The sequence below is a fragment of the Symphalangus syndactylus genome, chromosome 19 (genome assembly GCF_028878055.3).
Source record: "Symphalangus syndactylus isolate Jambi chromosome 19, NHGRI_mSymSyn1-v2.1_pri, whole genome shotgun sequence".
NCBI classification, from domain to species: domain Eukaryota; kingdom Metazoa; phylum Chordata; class Mammalia; order Primates; family Hylobatidae; genus Symphalangus; species Symphalangus syndactylus.
In genome coordinates, this window is record NC_072434.2 from 70,721,779 (window position 1) to 70,741,382 (window position 19,604).

Consider the following 19,604-nt stretch of genomic DNA (forward strand, 5'->3'; position numbering starts at 1 on the left):
CCTCCCTGTCCATTCGCCCTACAAGACTAAGTATCTTTCAGAATCAAACTAACGGGCTTTTCATCAGTTTTTCCCACTGACAAAAATCATGTGATTGGTCTCTCCACCATTTGACTAAGTGAATCACCCAATTAAAAAAAAAAATCCACACACTACAATCTTGCTCTAAGACAAGAAACATTTAACAATTAATTATGCGAAAAGCACAGAAGGTACTGTTAGGCCTGACTCTGAGAATTCACTCTTGCACATTGCTTACAATGTAGAATTTTAACCACCTAGAAGTTACTAGAACATAGTGGACATCTCTCCTCAACAGTTTGACAAGCCGGAGGGGATGATGAGCTTAACACTTTACTTCCTCCTCTCTGCCACATCAATCTGCCAGGGGATCAAGTCCTATTCCAGTTTATGGTTCCCAAGAATGGCTGGAAAGGCTATGTATGGAACCTCTTGACAGATTTCTTCCACTAAGGGTAAAAATCGGCAGGCCCTGATGTGACAAGCCATGGGAAACAGGAAAAGAAAAGCGTCAGCTGAAAAAATAATAATAATAAAAGGCAATCCCAGAATGGGATCCTTTGGAAGAAAGTGGGCTCATTCTTCCGCCGGGGCTCCTGGAAATCCCAAAAGCTAAATCAGGTAAAATGTCCCGGTAACCGCTGGGAGGCGGGACATGACTGCTAAACCAAGGTTGCAGGCCCGTCAGGGGTGTGACCTAGTGGCCAAGCGGGTAGTGACAAACTTCGGGTACCCCCAAGGAAGGAACCCCGCTTGAGTCACCACAGCCCAGTATGAGTGGGTGAGGGCAAGTCTAGTCCAGTCACCCTGGGGACCACAGCCCATGCCGGGCTCCCGGGGCCGGGCATAAGCGGCGGGGGTAGGGCTGGCACGGCTCACCTTTGAAGAAGCGCAGTGCCAGGCCGTACAACTCCTCCAGGCCGAAACCCCAGCGCTGCTCCAGCCGCCGCGCCTCCTCCGCCGCGCCCCCAGCCGCCGCCTCCCCGGACTCGGGCTGCTCTCCTGAGGCGCCCGGGCCGCGACCGGATCCGGGTGGCGAGGGCGGTGGCAGCGGTGGCGGCAGCAGGGGGGCGCCCTCCGCGCCAGGTCGCTCCTCCGGGTCCGGGCTGAGCGTGAGGCCGTCGACGGACACCTCGAGTCGCTCTGCGTTCAGCACCGCCGCCATCTCCGGCTGCACCTCCTCGGTGGGGACAGGCGGCGGCCACGTATCGACTTCCTGCTGACCTCTGACCTCCGCTTACCGACACCGGAACTTCCGCTGCTGAGGAGGCTGGAGGGCTGCGGGAGAGGGGCTGAGGCCTGGTGCCCCACCCCCTCCGGAACCGTCAGTTGCCCTGGCTCCGCGACCACCCTTCAGGCTCCCCACCTCCCGTTGGTCCCGAGCTCCCCTCCGCCCCACCCCATCCTTTCGGATCCCAGTTGTTCCAAGTGGGCGGGTGCTACCACCCCCACCGCTCGGTTCGGTGCTGCGGCTGTCAGTGCCCAGCAGGGGCGGGGTCAGTGGAGCCCCGCGCGGGAGTCGGAGCAGGGAGGATTTACGAGGTCGGCCAGCACCCAACCCTCCAGGTCAGAAGCCCTTCACGTTTGCAGGGGTTTGCGTGGTTGGCAGAGCTCTTTTGCCCACCACCATCTCGTTTGGCCTTCACAACAACTCTAAGGAAATGCAGAGCAAATTCCCAATTTTTTTAAAAGGGGAAACTGAGACTGCAGAGAAATTCAGTCACTTTGAGGTTGCAGACGGGGCCGATCCTGGTTTTGCAGGAAGCGCAGCTCATACAATTTGTGGGGACCCTCATTAGGAAAAAGTACAAAAAGTCACACGCAGAAGGGTAGGAAAGTGAATGTATATTTAGAAAGAGAAATAGCAAATGACATTTTAAAAGTTAACAAAACCCACAAACATCACACACATAACCGTAATATTTTCATTGACTGCCTGATATTCTTATACAGGGCGTCCGAGAGCCCAGAAACCTATTTTTTTTTCTAAAATATTGAAGTCGCCCCGGACATTAGGTATATTCACCTGTGTTTCCAGACTTTGGGAGCACCATTTATGATCATTTTTCCCACCTTTGTTTTGGCCGCGTACTTTTGATTGCCTTTTCCTATAATAATTATTTTGTAACTTTTTTGGTTTTGGAGATAGTCTTGCTGTGCCACCCAGGCTGGAGTGTAGTGGTGCAATTTCGGTTCACTGCAACTTCTTCCTCCCAGGTTCAAGCAACTCTCCTGCCTCAGCCTCCCGAGTAGCTGGGATTATAGGTGCCTGCCACCATGCCCTGCTAATTTTTGTAAATTTAGTAGAGTCAGGGTTTCTCCATGTTGGCCAGGCTGGTCTCAAACTCCTGACCTCATGTGATCTGCCCACCTCAGCCTCCCCAAAGTGCTGGGATTACAGGTGAGAGCCACCGCGCCCAGCCTATTTGGTAATTTTCTATAAAGAAAAGAAAAAGATCAGTCGTTTCTCCAGCATGGCTGATTAAATTTGTTTCTTAATAATTGTTTATAAGTTTATTTTAGCATCACAACTCATTACTGATATTGTTACGTACTTTTTTAAGGTTATTGTTCAGTTTGGGAAACCTCTCTCGTTTCATAGATGTGCTATGAAATTTTATGGCCGTTTGGCTGCTTCAGTGACAATTTTGTGTGTGGTTTTTACTGAAGCCCTAGAGAGTTTTTTTTGTTTTTTTTTTTGTTTGTTTATTTGTTTGTTTTTGAGACGGAGTCTCTCTCTGTCGCCCAGGCTGGAGTGCAGTGGCGCGATCTTGGCTCACTGCAAGCTCCGCCTCCCGGTTTCACGCCATTCTCCTGCCTCAGCCTCCTGAGTAGCTGGGACTACAGCTGCCCGCCACCATGCCCGGCTAATTTTTTTGTATTTTTAGTAGAGACGGGGTTTCACCGTGTTAGCCAGGATGGTCTCCATCTCCTGACCTCATGATCTGCCCACCTCGGCCTCCCAAAGTGCTGGGATTACAGGCGTGAGCCACCGCGCCCGGCCGAGAGTTTTTTCAGGACAAGATTTGTATGCTACATTCAGACAGCATCTGATCCATTACAGTGGATGAGACATATAACTTCACATATAGACAGACTCACTGTAGTACAACTGTAAGTTTATGTCCCATAAACATAGGGATTCTAATCTATTCCCTTTTGCGTGATTCACATGAAAACAAGTAACAAGTATGGTGCAGTTATAATTGCAGATATGACTTAGATTCTCAGTGAGTGAGAACCTTCATTTTGATTAGGCATTGAGAGAATTGATCCCTGTCCTTATAATTTTCCACTTCTGTTGGTTGGAAGCATATTTTTAAGTCTTTTAATTACTCAAAAAAGCTTCATTTTTATTTAGCTTTCTGACCCTGTGCTTTGCCTTCAACACTCACAATGATTTTCTTTTCCTCGATTAGGCAAACATGCTTGATCCTGTCACGAACACATATAGCACACGTGGAACCACCATAGGCCCTGCTGACATGGTTTTTTGTGTTTTGGACAATCTCATAAGAACTTTGGGTCTTACAGCACGAACCCCCTGAAGTCTGCTTGGGTACACACCGCAGTAGATTTTGGTGCTTTCCCAGCCTTCTTGGTATAAAGGTAAGCAATTCTATTACCAGGGATTGAGGACAGCCTAGTTTTATTAGAAGCTGTATTGTAGGAAAGCCTACAACAGTATGTCAAACGCTGGACCATTCTGTGTGCCTATAGACAACGCTCCCAGAAGAGGAAAAAGAATGGAAGAATTTTACTAGCTCTTTCTTCTCTTTCAAACCTTGTTGCTCCTCCACTACCCAAGTGCTTCCTGTGTCAGGCAACATAGGGTTCCTTCGCCCTCTGGCCTTGCACTTTTGTGACATGGTGCTGGCTGAATTGACATAATGGGCAGTAGGTATGTTCCAGAAAGCCATTCCTACACTCATGGTGAACAATAATTTAACAACATGCAGAAGTGACTGCAAACCACTTAAATGCATGCCACTAACCCCAAATTAAATGTATCCCTATTCATTGTCCCCTTAGCCAAATCCCCCACAAAGCCTATAGCCATTTCAATACCTCCTAACCAGAGGAGGACGATGAAGGGAAGTTAGAAACGAAGACAGAGGTCTTAAATATCTTACTCTCAAAACTGTTACAGAAGCGTATACTGCTAAGGCCGCTCTAAGGGCCTTGGGAGGGGCCTGTGTAAGCAAGGGGCCCTGAAGCTTGAGCTTCATTAACTTTATGGTAAACCTACTTCTAGTTGTTGAGGACTAAAAACTAATTCTACTACTCTAAGGTCTGTGTTCTTCCCACTTAGCTTGGATCTTTATATTTAGCTTTCATTAGCTTAAAAATATGCATATTATGTGCCCAACCTTCAAAATGTTATATATATATATATATATACCCCTGTGTTTAGCTCAGTGTTCTACCTTTAACATTCAATAACTGTTGGGATGATAATGAGTAGGGTAAATATAACCCTTCTTCATGAAATGATGGATTCTGTTTTCCAAGTTTTCACAATAAGCATTTCTTTTGTAATCAGAAAAAAAAGGTTATTTAAAAAAAAGTATACAATAATTATTAAGACCTATAGAATATACCTAGGAAGGTAGGTAAAATATGGTAATTAATTAATTACATGGACTTTTTATACAAAAATTAGCCGGGAATGGTGGTAGGCACCTGTAATCCCAGCTACTCAGGAGGCTAAGGTAGGAGAATTACTTGAACCTGAGCGGTGGAGGTTGCAGTGAGCCGAGATCGCACCACTGTGCTCCAGCCTGGGTGATGGAGAGAGACTCTGTCTCAAAAAAAGACATACATTAAAAAAAATTATATGGACTTTTTTATTGTTTTGTAATTTAACGTATTGAATATGCTTGGAAAACCCAAACATCCTCCAGACCAAACATCTGAACCTCTTGCTAATAGAACCATCAAGGGCAATTGTGTAGGTGGTTGCCCTTAATGACTCAAAACATTAGGGGTTGGCACAGTGCATCATGCCTGTAATCCCAGCACTTTGGGAGGCTGAGGCAGGAGGATTGTTTGAGCCCAGGAGTTTGAGAACAGCCTGGGCAGCATAGGAAGACCCTGTCTCTACAAAAAATAAAAAATTAGCTGGGCATGGTGGCATGTGTTGGGAGACTGAGGTGGAAGGATCACTTGAGCCTGGGAGGTCAAGGCTACAGTAAGCCGTGATGGTGTCACTGCATTCTAGCCTGGGCAACAGAATGAGACCCTGTTTCTAAAAAATAAAATTAAAAAATTAGAGAATATAACTTCCCTTTAACAGTTCACTGTGGGAGATGAGTTCCAGACAGGCTTACCTGAATGTCTTATTAAACTGCAGATTCTGACTCAGTAGGTATAGAGGGAGGCCTGAGAGTATACATTTTTCATAAGCTTTCTGGTGATGCCGATGCTGCTGTCTACAGACCACACTTTGAATAGCAAGTCTAGGAAACGTGTTTTTCCCATGCTTTATTGAGTATAATTGTTGTATAATAAACTGCAAATATTAAAGTTTACAATATGATGAGTTTTGGCACAGGCATATACCTGTATAACCATTGCCATAAGATAACAAACATCCATTACTGTTTTGTAATTCCTCCTTCCCCCAAGACTTTTCAATAGATCTTTGTTATAATGCACTTGTCACAGTAGAATCTAACTTATATAAACAGTTCAGCGCAACTATCTGTTTTTCTTTTCTTTTCTTTTTTTTTTTTGAGACGGAGTCTTGTTGTGTCACCCAGGCTGGAGTGCAGTGGCGCGATCTCAGCTCACTGCAAGCTCCGCCTCCTGGGTTCATGCCTCAGTCTTCCAAGTAGCTGGGACTACAGGCGCCCGCCACCACACCTGGCTAATTTTTTTGTATTTTTAGTAGAGACAGTGTTTCACCTTGTTAGCCAGGATGGTCTCAATCTCCTGACCTCGTGATGTCCCTGCCTTGGCCTCCCCAAGTGCTGGGATTACAGGTGTGAGCCACCGTGCCCGGCCAACTACTTGTTTTTCTGTATCCCTGTCTTTTGTATGTGAGGAGGCACACAGATTGATCAAAACGGTGTATTTTTGAAACCTTTCAAATATCTTCTCCATGTCTGTTCTTTTATAAAAGGGTGTTCTGCCTATGGTGTACCCATTCTTTTATTCCTTTACTTTCTTAATAAACTTGCTTTCATTTAAAAAAAAAAAAGATACTTTTCTTTTTTTTTGAGATGGAATCTCACTCTGTTGCCCAGGCCGGAGTGCAGTGGCGCGATCTCAGCTCACTGCAACCTCCTCCTCCCAGGTTCAAGCAATTCTCCTGACTCAGCCTTTTGAGTAGCTGGGATTACAAGAATGCACCACCAGCCGGGCGCGGTGGTTTACGCCTGTAATCCCAGCACTTTGGGAGGCCGAGGCGGGCGGATCATCGGGTCAGGAGATTGAGACCATTGTGGCTAACACGGTGAAACCCCGTCTCTACTAAAAACACAAAAAATTAGCCGGGCGCGGTGGCAGGTGCCTGTAGTCCCAGCTACTCGGGAGGCTGAGGCAGGAGAATGGCGCGAACCCAGGAGGCGGAGCTTGCAGTGAGCCGAGATCACACCACTGCACTCCAGCCTGGGTGACAGAGCGAGACTCCGTCTCAAAAAAAAAAAAAAAAAAAGAAGGCACCACCATGCCCAGCTAATTTTTGTATTTTTAGTAGAGATGGGATTTCACCATGTTGCCCAGGCTGGTCTCGAACCCTTGATCTCAGGTGATCTGCCTGCCTTGGCCTCCCAAAGTGCTGGGATTCCAGGCATGAGCCACCGCGCCCAGCCAAAAAAAGGTTACTTTCCAATCTGCAAACTTTGCTGTGTGAATTTCTTAAGCTCCATTCCATTCAATAATTTTCCAGATGAAGTGTTTACCATTTCTGAAATGCTTTCTGAAATTTAGACTTTCCATTTGTTCTCTCCACATATTTTCTTTTTTTTTTTTTTTTTTTTTTTTTATGAGACGGAGTCTCGCTCTGTCGTCCAGGCTGGAGTGCAGTGGCGCAATCTCGGCTCACTGCAAGCTCTGCCTCCCGGGTTCACGCCATTCTCCTGCCTCAGCCTCTCCGAGTAGCTGGGACTACAGGCGCCCGCCACCACGCCCGGCTAATTTTTTCTGTATTTTTAGTAGAGACGGGGTTTCACCGTGGTCTCGATCTCCTGACCTCATGATCCGCCCGCCTCGGCCTCCCAAAGTGCTGGGATTACAAGCGTGAGCCACCGCGCCCGGCCTTCTCCACATATTTTCATCTTTTCTGTAAATATCGTGGATCACTAGACAGGGACTGAGTTCAACTTTTTGTTTCCTGCTTTTTCTGGTGAACTAATAATCAGTACTTGGTAAAGTTTTGCAGTTAGTCTTATTTAGTAATGCAGTACCCTTTAGTAGTGAAAATTATTTTGTACTCCTTGACTGCAAGCACTTAGAGAGCAAGGGGCATTTCCCTGGACTTCCACAGTCCCTAGCACAGGATAGGAAACATGATAGGCACTCAGAATGTTTTATTGAGTGAATGAATGAAGGTGTAATTACACTATTACGTACAATATCAGTTCAGCTCAACATACATGTAAGGATTGCCTTGTATACCAGGTATTTTATTTTATTTTATTTATTATTATTATTATTTTTTGAGACAGAGCCTCACTGTGTTGTCCAGGCTGGAGTGCAGTGGGATGATCTTGGCTCACCACAACCTCCGCCTCCCGGGTTCGAGCAATTCTCCTGCCTCAGCCTCCTGAGTAGCTGGGACGATAGGTGCACACCACCATGCTCAGCTAATTTTTGTATTTTTAGTAGAGACAGGGTTTCACTGTCGTGGCCAGGCTGGCCTCGAACTTGACCTCGTGATCTGCCTGCCTTGGCCTCCCAAAGTGCTGGGATTACAGGCATGAGCCACCATGCCTGGCCATATACCAGGTATTTTAGGATACAAAGGTGAGTGCTGTGGTATCTACACCCAAGGTGTTTATGGTCCAGTAGGTGAGACTGTGGCAAAAGCACCAAATTAGGGCCAGGCGTCCAGTGCTGGAATTTTACTTACCAACTCATGACCTTGAGCCGGTTACTTTACTTCTGTTTCCTCCTTTATAAAATGGGAATAATAATACTATCCCCCTCTTAGGCTGTTGAGAGGACTGAATCTATGAATACTGTACATGTAAAGCACATAGAAAAGGACCTGTTTGAGGCTAGGCACAGTGGCTCACACCTGTAAACCCAGCACTTTGGGAGGCCAAGGTGGGAGGATCACTTGAGGCCAGGAGTTCGAGACCAGCCTGGGCAACACAGTGAGACCCTGTCCTTACAAAAAATTTTAAAAATTAGCCAGGTGTGGTGGTGCACACCTGTAGTCCTAGCTACTCAGGAGGCTGAGGTATGCGGATATTTGAGGTTATAGTGAACTATGATCGTGCCACTATACTCCAGCCTGGGCAACATAGCAAAAAGGACTAGCCTGACACATACTGAGCCTTTAGTAAATTTTGTCCACTATTATATACAATGTTCTCTTACAATGTAAAACAGAGTTTGCACACTCGGGGCTCCCAAGATAAAGCCTACCCACTAGTATCTTTTATTTGGCTTGGAAGAATTCGCCCCTATAATGCTTTAAATTTGAATTGGTTGCTAGATTTTAAGATCTGGAATTTTAATGTAAAAATCCAGATTTATGACTTACCTTAAAAAACTAAGAAATCTGGCAACGGTGGGCCTGACATTGGTGCTTGACAATAATGAGGTGGAGTTGTGTAGAGAATGCCTTCTTCAGGAGAGACATGTGCTCTCAAGTTCTCAACAGTCCCCCAGCCCATGGTGACAGACACTGTCCATGCTATCTATCATGGACCTATATTTGGTTTTGTAGAAAATGATAAAAATTAGTTTATCAGCTAGGTGCAGTGGCTCATGCCTATAATCCAGCACTTTGGGAGGCCAAGGTGGGCGGATCACCTGAGGTCAGGAGTTCGAGACCAGCCTGGCCAACATGGCGAAACCCTGTCTCTACTAAAAATATAAAAATTAGCCAGGCGTGGTGGTGTGTGCCTGTAGTCCCAGCTACTCGGGATGCTGAGGCAGGAGAATCACTTGAATGTGGGAGGCAGGGGTTGGAGTGAGCTGAGATCGCGCTACTGCATTCCAACCTGGGCGACAAGAGCAAAACTCTGTCTCAAAAAAAAAAATCTGTTTATCATCTTATACAGCTCTCTATCAATTTATATTGTTACTTGCCTGACCACTGTCTTAGTCTGCTTGAATTGCTGTAATAAAATACCATTTACTGGGTAGCTTAAAAACAACAGAAACTTATTGCTCACCATTCTAGAGGCTGAGAAGTCCCAGACCAAGGCTCCAGCAGATTCAGTGTCTGGTGAAGTCCCGCTTCCTAGTTTATAGATGGCCATCCTCTGGCTGAGTCCTCACATGGTAGAAGGGACAAGGGAGCTCTCTGGGGTCTCTTTTATTTTATTTTTGAGACAGGGTCTCACTCTGTCACCCGGGCTTGAGTACAGTGGTGCGATCTCACTGCAAGCTCCACCTCCCAGGCTCAGGTGATCCTCCCACCTCAACCTCCCAGTTAGCTGAGACTACAGACACACTCCACCACACCTGACTAATTTTTGTATTTTTTTGTAGAGGTGGGGTTTCTCAAGCTCGTCTTGAACTCCTGGACTCAAGTAATCCACCTGCCTCAGCCTCCCAAAGTGTTGGGATTGCAGGTGTGAGCCACCATACCTGGCCTGGGGTCTCTTTTATAAGGGCTCTAATCCCATTCATGAGGGCTCATGACCTAATAACCTCCGAAGGGCCCCACCTCCTATACCAACACATTGGGGATTAGGTTTCAACATACACATTTTAGGAAGAGGTAAACATTCTGTCTACAGCACCACTGTAGGCATTCATGACTCCCTAAGATAGAAGAAAGAGGAATGCACACTGTCTGGAAGGTTTGCGGATGGCTTCCACAGAGGATAGAATTATCTGATTGGTCCATGTGCTCCTTTACATCTGAAGGATGTGGAAACAATTGGATAGGCAGAAGGAATACCATCTGCTAATGCCCTGAGGGCTAAGAGAGCCTGGCATGTTTAGTTACCCCTGACTGGAGCATTTACTGCAAGGGTAGAGAGACAGGAGATGAGCCTGGGGAGGCCGGCAGGGGGCCAGGTGTGCAGGGCCTAGAAAGATTGGCCTGCGGTGGTCCTGTAGGTGGTGGGGAACCAGTGAAAGATTTTATGCAAGGGAATGTCATGAAGGAGAGGCTGCAGGAGAGGCTGGCAGCAGGGAGCTCAGAATGGAGGCTCCCCTTACAGTCCAGGTGAAAATAATGAGATTCGGAAGAGGAGCAGGGTAGGGAGATGACAAGAAAGAGGAGATCAGCAGCACAGTCAATAGAGCCAGCAGAGCCAACCAGAGTAGGTGAGGGAATGGGAGTCCATCACATTTAACTGTGGCAATCTGAGACCCACTTTTTGGACCTCTGTCTCTTTATCTGTAAAAAGTAGAGACTGTTTCTGCCCTGGTTTCATCATGTGATGTTGATAGGTCTAAGTTGACTTATCTCTGTGAAAGTGCTCTAGAAACTTTAAAATGATAAATAGATAAGATGGTTTTTATAGTCGCTATTGTCATTTCTCTCTGGCCTTCATGTCCACAACACTTTTTTTTTTTTTTTTTTTTTGAGACAAGGTCTCATTCTGTTGCCCAGGCTGGAGTACAGTGGTGCAATCACAGCTCATTGCAGCCTCGACCTCCCTGGGCTCAGGTGATTCTCCCACCTCAGCCTCCTAAGTAACTGGGATCACAGGCATACATGCCTGGCTAAATTTTTTTGTATTTTTTGTAGAGATAGGATTTTGCTATGTCGCCCAGGCTGGGCTCAAACTCCTGGGCTCAAGCAATCCACCCACCTTGGACTCCTAAAGCACTGGGATTACAGGCATGAGCAACTGTGCACAGCCCCAAAACACTCTTAAGGGCCACTGTCCATTATGAAATTATACATATTTTTTTCATATTCAAAAGTAAAGATGATTCTAACAAAAAAAAATCAAATACCAGTGGGCAGATCACTTGAGGTCAGGAGTTTGAGACCAGCCTGGCCAACATGGCGAAACCCTGTCTCTACTAAAAATACAAAAATTAGCCTGGCGTGGTGGTACACGCTTGTAGTCCCAGCTACTCGGGTGGCTGAGGCAAGAGAATTGCTTGAACCTGGGAGGCAGAGGTTGCAGTGAGCCGAGATCACGCCACTGCACTCCAGTCTGGGCGACAGAGCAAGGCTCCGTCTCAAAAAAAGAAAAATCAAATACTTACAGAAATTTGTTTTTTAAAAAACAAGTCTCCCAAAATTCCATAACATTGACAATGTTGGGAACGTTCCTCCACTTGTCTTGCAAACTAACATTCATATAGTAATAATGATGATAATTATTATGAAATAATATCCACCAGTTACAGCAAGAAGATGTGAAAAGTTGGGAAAGGAGACCTCTGATTCCAAGGACTCGTTCAAAAGATGCTGAGAGACCGAGGCTTAAGCTTCTGGGCACCTCGGCCCCACCTGCTGGCCGGAGACGGTAGCGCTGCCTCAGCCGCTCAGTGCTTATGGGGCTGGCAGAGAGATGGGCTGGGAAGAGGAGGCTGCTGAGTCCCTGCCTGGGAGCTGCAGAGCTGGGGGCAAACCTGGGGCTCTGGGCAGGTCTGCCCCAGGCAGTATACTGTGGAGAATGAAACTTTTCTAAATAATCAATAAAAAAGCCAAAGTGGAGTCAGCTGTGCTGGAGGAAAGACTGAATTATCTTTCTATTCTCTCTATAGACAAATTATGAACTTGTCATATGGAGACCAAAGAGTATGCAGTCAAAAAATGGAAGAAAAATGAGTACAGAGCTGTGTCACGAAGTTAAATAATACTAGCAATAATAATATAATAGGCCAGGCACGGTGGCTCACACCTGTAATCCCAGCACTTTGGGAGGCCAAGGCAGGCAGATCACTTGAGGTCAGGAGTTTCAGACCAGCCTGGGCAACACAGTGAAACCCCACCTCTACTAAAAATACAAAATTAGCTAATTGGGGTGGCACACACCTGTAATTGCAGCTACTCAGGAGGCCGAGGCAGGAGAATTGCTTGAACCCAGGAGGTGGAGGCTGCAGTGAGCCAAGATTGTGCCACTATACTCTAGCCTGGGCAACAGAGTGAGACTCCATCTCAAAAAAGAAAATAAAATTGGAAAGTGCAAACAAATAGGAACAGTGGGAACTGGGTCCCCAAGTGCTGAAAGGATGATCAGAAAGGGGCCATAATAATTGCTTAGTGCAGTTTGCGAAGGCTTCCTGGAGGAGGGGTATTTTCGAGACTTGATTAAAATCAACAAACAAAAAGATGTGAGAGGTGCAGTAAAAGGATCTGGGAGAAGGAGGTGAACCTAAGAATGAGATATGTCAAGGAATCCATGATGACTGTCGTTATCCCAGTGACTCTCATGTAAACAGAAGCTGGTCTTCTTTTATATTCAGTTGTGCTCACAGACCTGGCCCAATTCCTGGCACACAGGAGATGCCCAATCAGTGTTTGCTGAACAGGCTGGGCACGGGGGCTCACACCTGTAATCCCAGCACTTTAGGAGGCCGAGGCAGGTGGATCATTTAAGGTCAGGAGTTCAAGACCACTGTGGCCAACACGGCAAAACCCCATCTCTACTAAAAAAATTACAAAAATTAGCTGGGCATGATGGCATGCGCCTGCAATCCCAGCTACTAGGGAGGCTGAGGCAGGAGAATCACTTGAACCCAGGAAGTGGAGGTTGCAGTGGGCTGAGATCATGCCACTGCACTCCAGCCTGGGCAACAGAGCAAGACTCCATTTCAAAAAAAAAAAAAAGTTTGAAACAACTGAAACAGTATGCAGAATTCCTGGCATGGCAACACCAGGAAGTTATAGGGGACCAATGTCATCTCAATAGCTTTCTAACTATTAGAGCTGACCATTAAGGAGTGCCAGTAATAGCTACCAAACGCCTCAAAAGTGCCAGGAGCTAGGCTAAACTCTTTATATACATTCTCATGTTATCTTACAATAGCTGTTGAAGAATCATTGTCCCTATTTATTTATTTTGAGATGGAGTCTTGCTGTGTCACCCAGCCTGGAGTGCAGTGGCGTAGTCTTGGCTCACTGCAACCTCCATCTCCCAGGTTCAAGCGATTCTCCTGCCTCAACCTCCCAAGTAGCTGGGATTACAGGTGTCTGCCACCACGCCCGGCTAATTTTTGTATTTTTTTAGTAGAGATGAGGTTTCACTGCGTTGGCCAGGCTGGTCTCGAACTCCTGACCTTTGGTGATCTGCCTGCCTCGGCTTCCCAAAGTGTTGGGATTACAGGCATGAGCCACCGTGCCCGGCTTGTCCCCATTTAAAAATAAGGAAATTCCAGGTTCAGTTCGATTAAAACATAAAAGAAAAATTAGGAAACTATCCAGGCAAGGTGGCTCACACCTGTAATCTCAGCACTTGGGGTTCTGAGATGGATCATGGCTTGAGGCCAAGAGTTCGAGACCAGCTTGGGCAACATAGTGAAATCTTGTCTGTACCAAAAAAAAAAAAAAAAGGAAACTAAATTACAGAGGTGGCTGGGTGCGGTGGCTCACGCCTGTAATCCCAGCACTTTGGGAGGCTGAGGTGGGCAGATCACGAGGTCAGGAGATCGGGACCATCCTGGCTAACACAATGAAACCCCATCTCTACTAAAAAAATACAAAAAAAAAAAAAAAAAATTAGCCGGGCGTGGTGGCAGGCGCCTGTAGTCCCAGCTGCTCGGGAGGCTGAGGCAGGAGAATGGTGGGAACCCGGGAGGCGGAGCTTGCAGTGAGCAGAGATCGTGCCACTGCACTCCAGCCTGGAAGACAGAGCGAGACTCTGTCTCAAAATAAATAAATAATAAATAAATAAATAAATTACAGAGGTTAAGCAACGTGCATAGGATGCATATTATCTATTTACCTGTAGATAGACTTTTGGATTTCTTCAAATTCTGGGCTAATACAAATTAAACTGCTATGAACATTTAGATACAAATCTTTGCATAGACATGATTTCATTCCTCTAGAACCTGATGTGTGTCCAAATCCCATCCTGAAGGTCTAGCAGTGCCTCCAGCCCTGGCTGGTCTTTGCCTCATGCATCTTGCTCACATATGGAGTGAAATCCATCATTTTCCCTCCACAGATCTGATCAAGAGCATTTCTCAAGGGAATATCCTTGGAAGACCAAGGTCCATATACAGTGCACCTCCCAAACCCCCATCCCCCTCAGTGGGATCTTCCAGGATATTAATAACGGTTGATTTTTTCTTTTTTTATTTTTTCTTCTTCTGCTTTCTTCTTTCTTCTCCTCTTCCTCTTTCTCCTGCTTCCTCTTCACCTTCCTCTTTTTATTTCTTTTCTTTCCTCCTCCTCCTCTTCTTCCTCTTCTTCTTCTTCTTCTTCCTCTTCCTCTTCCTCCTCCTTCTCCTTCTTCTCCTTCTCTCCTTCTTCTCCTCCTTCTTCTCCTTCTTCTCCCTCTCCTTCAACAGGGTCTTGTTTTATTGTTCAGGCTGGAGTGCAGTGGCACTATCACAGCTTACTGCAGCCGCCATCTCCTGGGTTCAAGCCATCTTCCTGCCTCAGCTTCCCAAGAAGCTGGGACCACAGGCATGTGCCACCATACTCAGAAAAATTTTAAATTTTTTTTGTAGTGGTGGGGTCTCCCTATGTTGCCCAGACTGGTCTCCAACTTCTGGGCTCAAGCGATCCTCCCAACTTGGCCTCCCAAAGTTAATGTATTTCACATATACTATGCCCTACACTCTTTATCTATTTGGTCTTATTTCTCAAATTTTTCTTGAAGTAGATGTTTATGGGTGAGGAAACAAAGGGTCAGGGAGATCTATAATAACAGAACATTACTCAACAGAGAGGTGAGAGAGGGTGGTGCTAAGCAGAGTAGACTCTAGAGCTGGTTTGTACAATTTTGGAGCCAGTTATACACTATCCTAGTTGTGTGATCTTGGGCATGTTGCATAACCACTCCATGCCTCAGTTGCTACGTCTGCAAAATGGAACAATAGTAATAGTACCTAATCAGGATGTCGTGTATGTTAACACATATAACCACACTTAGAATAGTGACTGACACAGTTAATTCTCCATAAGTGTCAGCTATTTAATTATTGCTATTTTTATAAAACCCTCCCAGAGTCCTGAGTCAACAAGGGCATAAGAAAGATCCTGTCACCAGATGCCAGAACACAGGCAGAAATCCCAGCTCCTACTCCACATCCAGGCTGCTATAGGTAAACCACTCAAGGGAACACTACACAAGAAGGAAAAGGCATTCCCAGCTGCCAGAAAACTATTCAACATAAAATCTAGGTGTTTTTCTTTTTTACTGTAAAAGTACATGTTTGTTGTAGAAAATTTTGTTAACAGAATAATATAAAGAAAAAGATAGAATTCTGCCACCAGAAAGCTTCTATTAACACAAGTTCTGTTAACACCATTATTTCCTAGTGTGGTGCTTTCCTGGCCTGGCCCAGCAGAGGTTGCTGTTTGAGAAACAAAGCCCTCCTCCCATCTCTTTGCTTGGGGCTGGCCAGGGGAAAGCAAGATTTAAATCCAGTCTCTTGGCGAGGGGTGCAGAGAGCTCTCAAAAGTGTACACAGGATAGAGACAGTGGCGAGTGCCCATCAATAAGGGACAAGTGACATACATTATGGTACATCCATTCAGTGGAGTTCTAGTAGTTGTTAACAAGCATGCCCTAAAATGGAAAGATCTCAAAAATATATTACTATGTTACTTACAAAAGCAAGGTGCAGAACCATGTTTATAGTATGGTTCTTTTTTCTTTTGTTTTCTTTCCTTTCCTTTTTTTTTTTTTTTTGAGACAGGCTCTGTCTCTGTCCGTCGCCCAGGCTGGTATGCAGTGGTGCAATCACAGCTCACTGCAGCCTTGACCTCCCAGCCTCAAGCAATCCTTCTCCCTCAACCTTTGGAGTAGCTGGGACCATAGATGTGCGCCACCATGCCTGGCTAATTTTTAAATTTGTAGTAGAGACAAGGTCTCACTGTGTTGCTCAGATTGATCTCCAACTCCTGGGCTTGAGAGATCCTCCCCACTCAGCCTCCCAAAGTGCTGAGATTACAGACATAAGACACCATACCCAGCCATATAGTAGGGCTCTTTTGCATTGAAATATGTATGTAGATTAAAAAATAAAAATATATGGGATATATATGAGTAAGATTTAACCTTTCATTTCCTACTTTCTGTACTGTTTGAATTTTCCAATCTTCCACATGCATTATTTTTTAAATGTCACTGAGAATTAACTGGGAAGGAAGATTATGGCTAATTTCAAAAATATTTCTATTGTGTACATACTTTTTTTTTTTTTAAGACAGAGTCTTGCTCTGTTGCCCTGGCTGGAGTGCAATGGCGCGATCTTGGCTCACTGCAATCTCCGCCTCCTGGGTTCAAGCGATTGTCCTGCCTCAGCCTCCCAGGTAGCTGGGACTGTAGGTGCCCACCACCACACCCAGCTAATTATTGTATTTTTAGTAGAGATGGGGTTTCACCATGTTGGCCAAGCTGGCCTCGAACTCCTGACCTCAGGTTATCCACCCGCCTCAGCCTTCCAATGTGCTGGGATTACAGGCATGGGCCACCGCACCTGGCCCATACTTGTATTTTTTAAAAATCATCTTTTTCTCAAAGCCTATCGTAGGATTTTTTTGAGCCACAGCACCTGTTGCTACCATAGCTGCTATGCCTCCTAGTGCCTGACACATAGTAAATATTGGGCAAACATTTGTTCAATGGATGAATAAATCTAATATAAAGGTCAAAAGCATTTCTTTTTAGCTTTATTTCCCTTTAGAGAATATTTCCTGAATTAAATTTACTGCATCTCCCCCTCTAGTGTTCCTACAATCCCTGAAGGGCAGGTTAGGTGACAAGGTTATCTTAAACCTACCTTTTGCAGCTTTCCTCTTCTGCCAAAAGCTCAACCATCTCACACATTCATTTCAAAATTATGTAGCTGGGTACAATGGCTCACACCTGTAATCCTAGCACTTTGGGAGGCTGAGGTGGGTGGATCACTTGAGCCCAGAAATTCAAGACCAACCTGGGCAACATGGCGAAACTCCATCTCTACAAAAAATACAAAAAATGAGCTGGACGTGGTGGCATGCGCCTGTAGTCTCAGCTACTGAGGAGCCTGAGGTGGGAGGATCGCTTGAGTCTAGGAAGCTGAGGCTGCAGTGAGCCATGATCGCACCACTGCACTTCAGCTTGGGTGACAAAGAGAGATTCTGTCTAAAAAAAATAAAAATTAAAAATAAATAAATAAATAAATATGTATTGGTCACTTACTGCAAAGGACAGAACAAAGGGCTGGTGCTAATTTCTTGGAAAGATTTTCCTAGTGAAGTTATTCATTTAACAAACATTAATTGAGCACCTACCATATATTCCTGGTGCAGGACGATTGGGGTGGTCTCTGTTCTAATGTACCCTGAGGCCTGAGCGCCATGGATCTCAGCCCTATCAGACCCAAAGCCTTTTTGTTAAACAGACAGTTTCTAATATCCCTTTTACCATGTGAAAGAAATTCATAGATAAAGCAACATATCTACCCAATGAATTTGTAAATGTCCTAATTGTAATATAAAGGAGACATACGGGGAAAGTGACTAATAACAAAACTGTGAATGTTTGTACATGACTCCTAGGATGATCATGAAGTGGTCAGAGGTTTGAACCTATCCATGGAACCACCCTGAATACATCTGCTGCAAATGCAGATGGATACCAGCTTCTCTGTGGGTGATGTGATCTTTTAAATTTCAAACAACCCTTGAGAAACAAATTAGTTTCTATAGTAGATACTTTCTTGAAAAATTTAGCATATGTTAAAACCATGCACAAAATTCACTGTGTTTATTTGTAAAAACTCAGGTTCTAGGCTCAGATAATTATAGATTGTGTTTTTGTCGCCATAACTGTCCAGGGACGAGGGATGTTGAGTGAACTGACCTGTGCGTTGCAGGACATCTGGCATCCCATGCCCCACCCAGCAATCACCAGGCCCATCCTCTCCAGGCCTGAGCCTTTTCTCCTCTGAGGAGAGATCCCCCACTGTTGAGAACACTGGGTCCAGGGGCTGCTATGCGAGGCGTCAGAGGCAGGAACTCTGAAAAGTCAGAAGCAGCCCTGTCTCACTGCATATCTTCAAGCACCAGGAAGTCCTAACACCCAGGAAAATGTGGTGTGCAAACCCCAGAGCAGGGGATAGGGTGATGGATTCCCAGGTGTTCACACAGCAGGATTCTGGCTGGAACAGACATAAAGGTGATAATCAAATAAAACCCCCAGTAAGAAGGACCTTATAATAAGTACCAAGAGAGCAGGCCAGCCATGCTCTGCCTCATGACACGGGCATGTGTGTCTGGCTACATCTATTTAAAACAAAACAACTTCTTTTTTTTTTTTTTTTTTTTTTTTTTTTGAGACGGAGTCTTTCTCTGTCCCCCAGGCTGGAGTGCAGTGGCGCAATCTCGGCTCACTGCAAGCTCCGCCTCCTGGGTTCACACCATTCTCCTGCCTCAGCCTCCCGAGTAGCTGGGACTACAGGCACCCGCCAACACACCCGGCTAATTTTTTGTATTTTTAGTAGAGACGGGGTTTCACCGTGTTAGCCAGGATGGTCTCGATTTCCTGACCTTGTGATCCGCCCGCCTCAGCCTCCCGAAGTGCTGGGATTACAGGTTTGAGCCACCGCGCCCGGCCTAAAACAACTTTTTAAATTGTCTGGGAAGCAGGATTATGGTGGCTGTTGTATTGGGTGCAGAACAGGTGAGAGGCTGATAGTACATACAGCACACATCAGTCAAAAGGCAGACAGGCAGGGGATAAGGCAATATTTTCTTATATAATTTTTATTCCTTATGTAATTTATTTATTAATCCTTAATATTATACTTAATATATTTTATACTTAATATATTTTAATATGTCATGTATTTTAATAAATATAAAATATAAATATATTCTACAACTATAATCAAATAATATAATCATATAAATATTAATGATTACTATTAATAATTAATAAAGAAATATCTAGTCAGGCTTGGTGTCTCACGCCTGTAATCCCAGCATGTTGGAAGGTTGGAAGGAGGATCACTTGAACTCAGGAGTTCGAAACCAGCTTGGGCAACATAGTGAAACCTTGTCTTTACCAAAAAAAAAAAAAAAAAAAAAAATTAGCCAGCTAAGGTGGTTCATGTCTGTAGCTCCAGCTACTCAAGAGGCTGAGGTGAGAGGATCGCTTGAGCCTGGGAGGCAGAGGTTGCAGTGAGCCGAGGTCACGCCACTACACTCCAGCCTGGGTGACAGAGCGAGACTCCATCTCAAAAAAAAAAAAAAATCTTTTATTTCTTATTAACTTATTTTCTAATAATATATTTACTTTTTAATTATCACAAAATAATAGATATTTGTGGAA

At 45.1% G+C, this 19,604-nt stretch overlaps 2 protein-coding genes and 1 pseudogene across 2 annotated transcripts in view; 1 reads left to right on the forward strand and 2 right to left on the reverse strand.

Moving 5' to 3' along the window:
- Positions 1-1,250, reverse strand: part of ACBD3 (acyl-CoA binding domain containing 3) — a 45,693-nt gene extending 44,443 nt beyond the window's left edge. The window contains exon 1 of the mRNA XM_055234312.1: positions 901-1,250. Coding sequence (XP_055090287.1) covers positions 901-1,186 — 286 coding nt within the window. The 5' untranslated portion in view covers positions 1,187-1,250. The remainder of the gene's footprint in view (positions 1-900) is intronic.
- A 13-nt stretch (positions 1,251-1,263) lies between these two features.
- The window catches only part of MIXL1 (Mix paired-like homeobox), a 40,407-nt gene continuing 22,066 nt past the window's right edge, over positions 1,264-19,604 (forward strand). The window contains exons 1-2 of the mRNA XM_055234326.2: positions 1,264-1,587; positions 3,441-3,630. The gene's annotated coding sequence lies outside the window, so the exon portion shown is untranslated. The remainder of the gene's footprint in view (positions 1,588-3,440; positions 3,631-19,604) is intronic.
- Positions 3,375-3,755, reverse strand: LOC129458464 (large ribosomal subunit protein eL34-like; annotated as a pseudogene).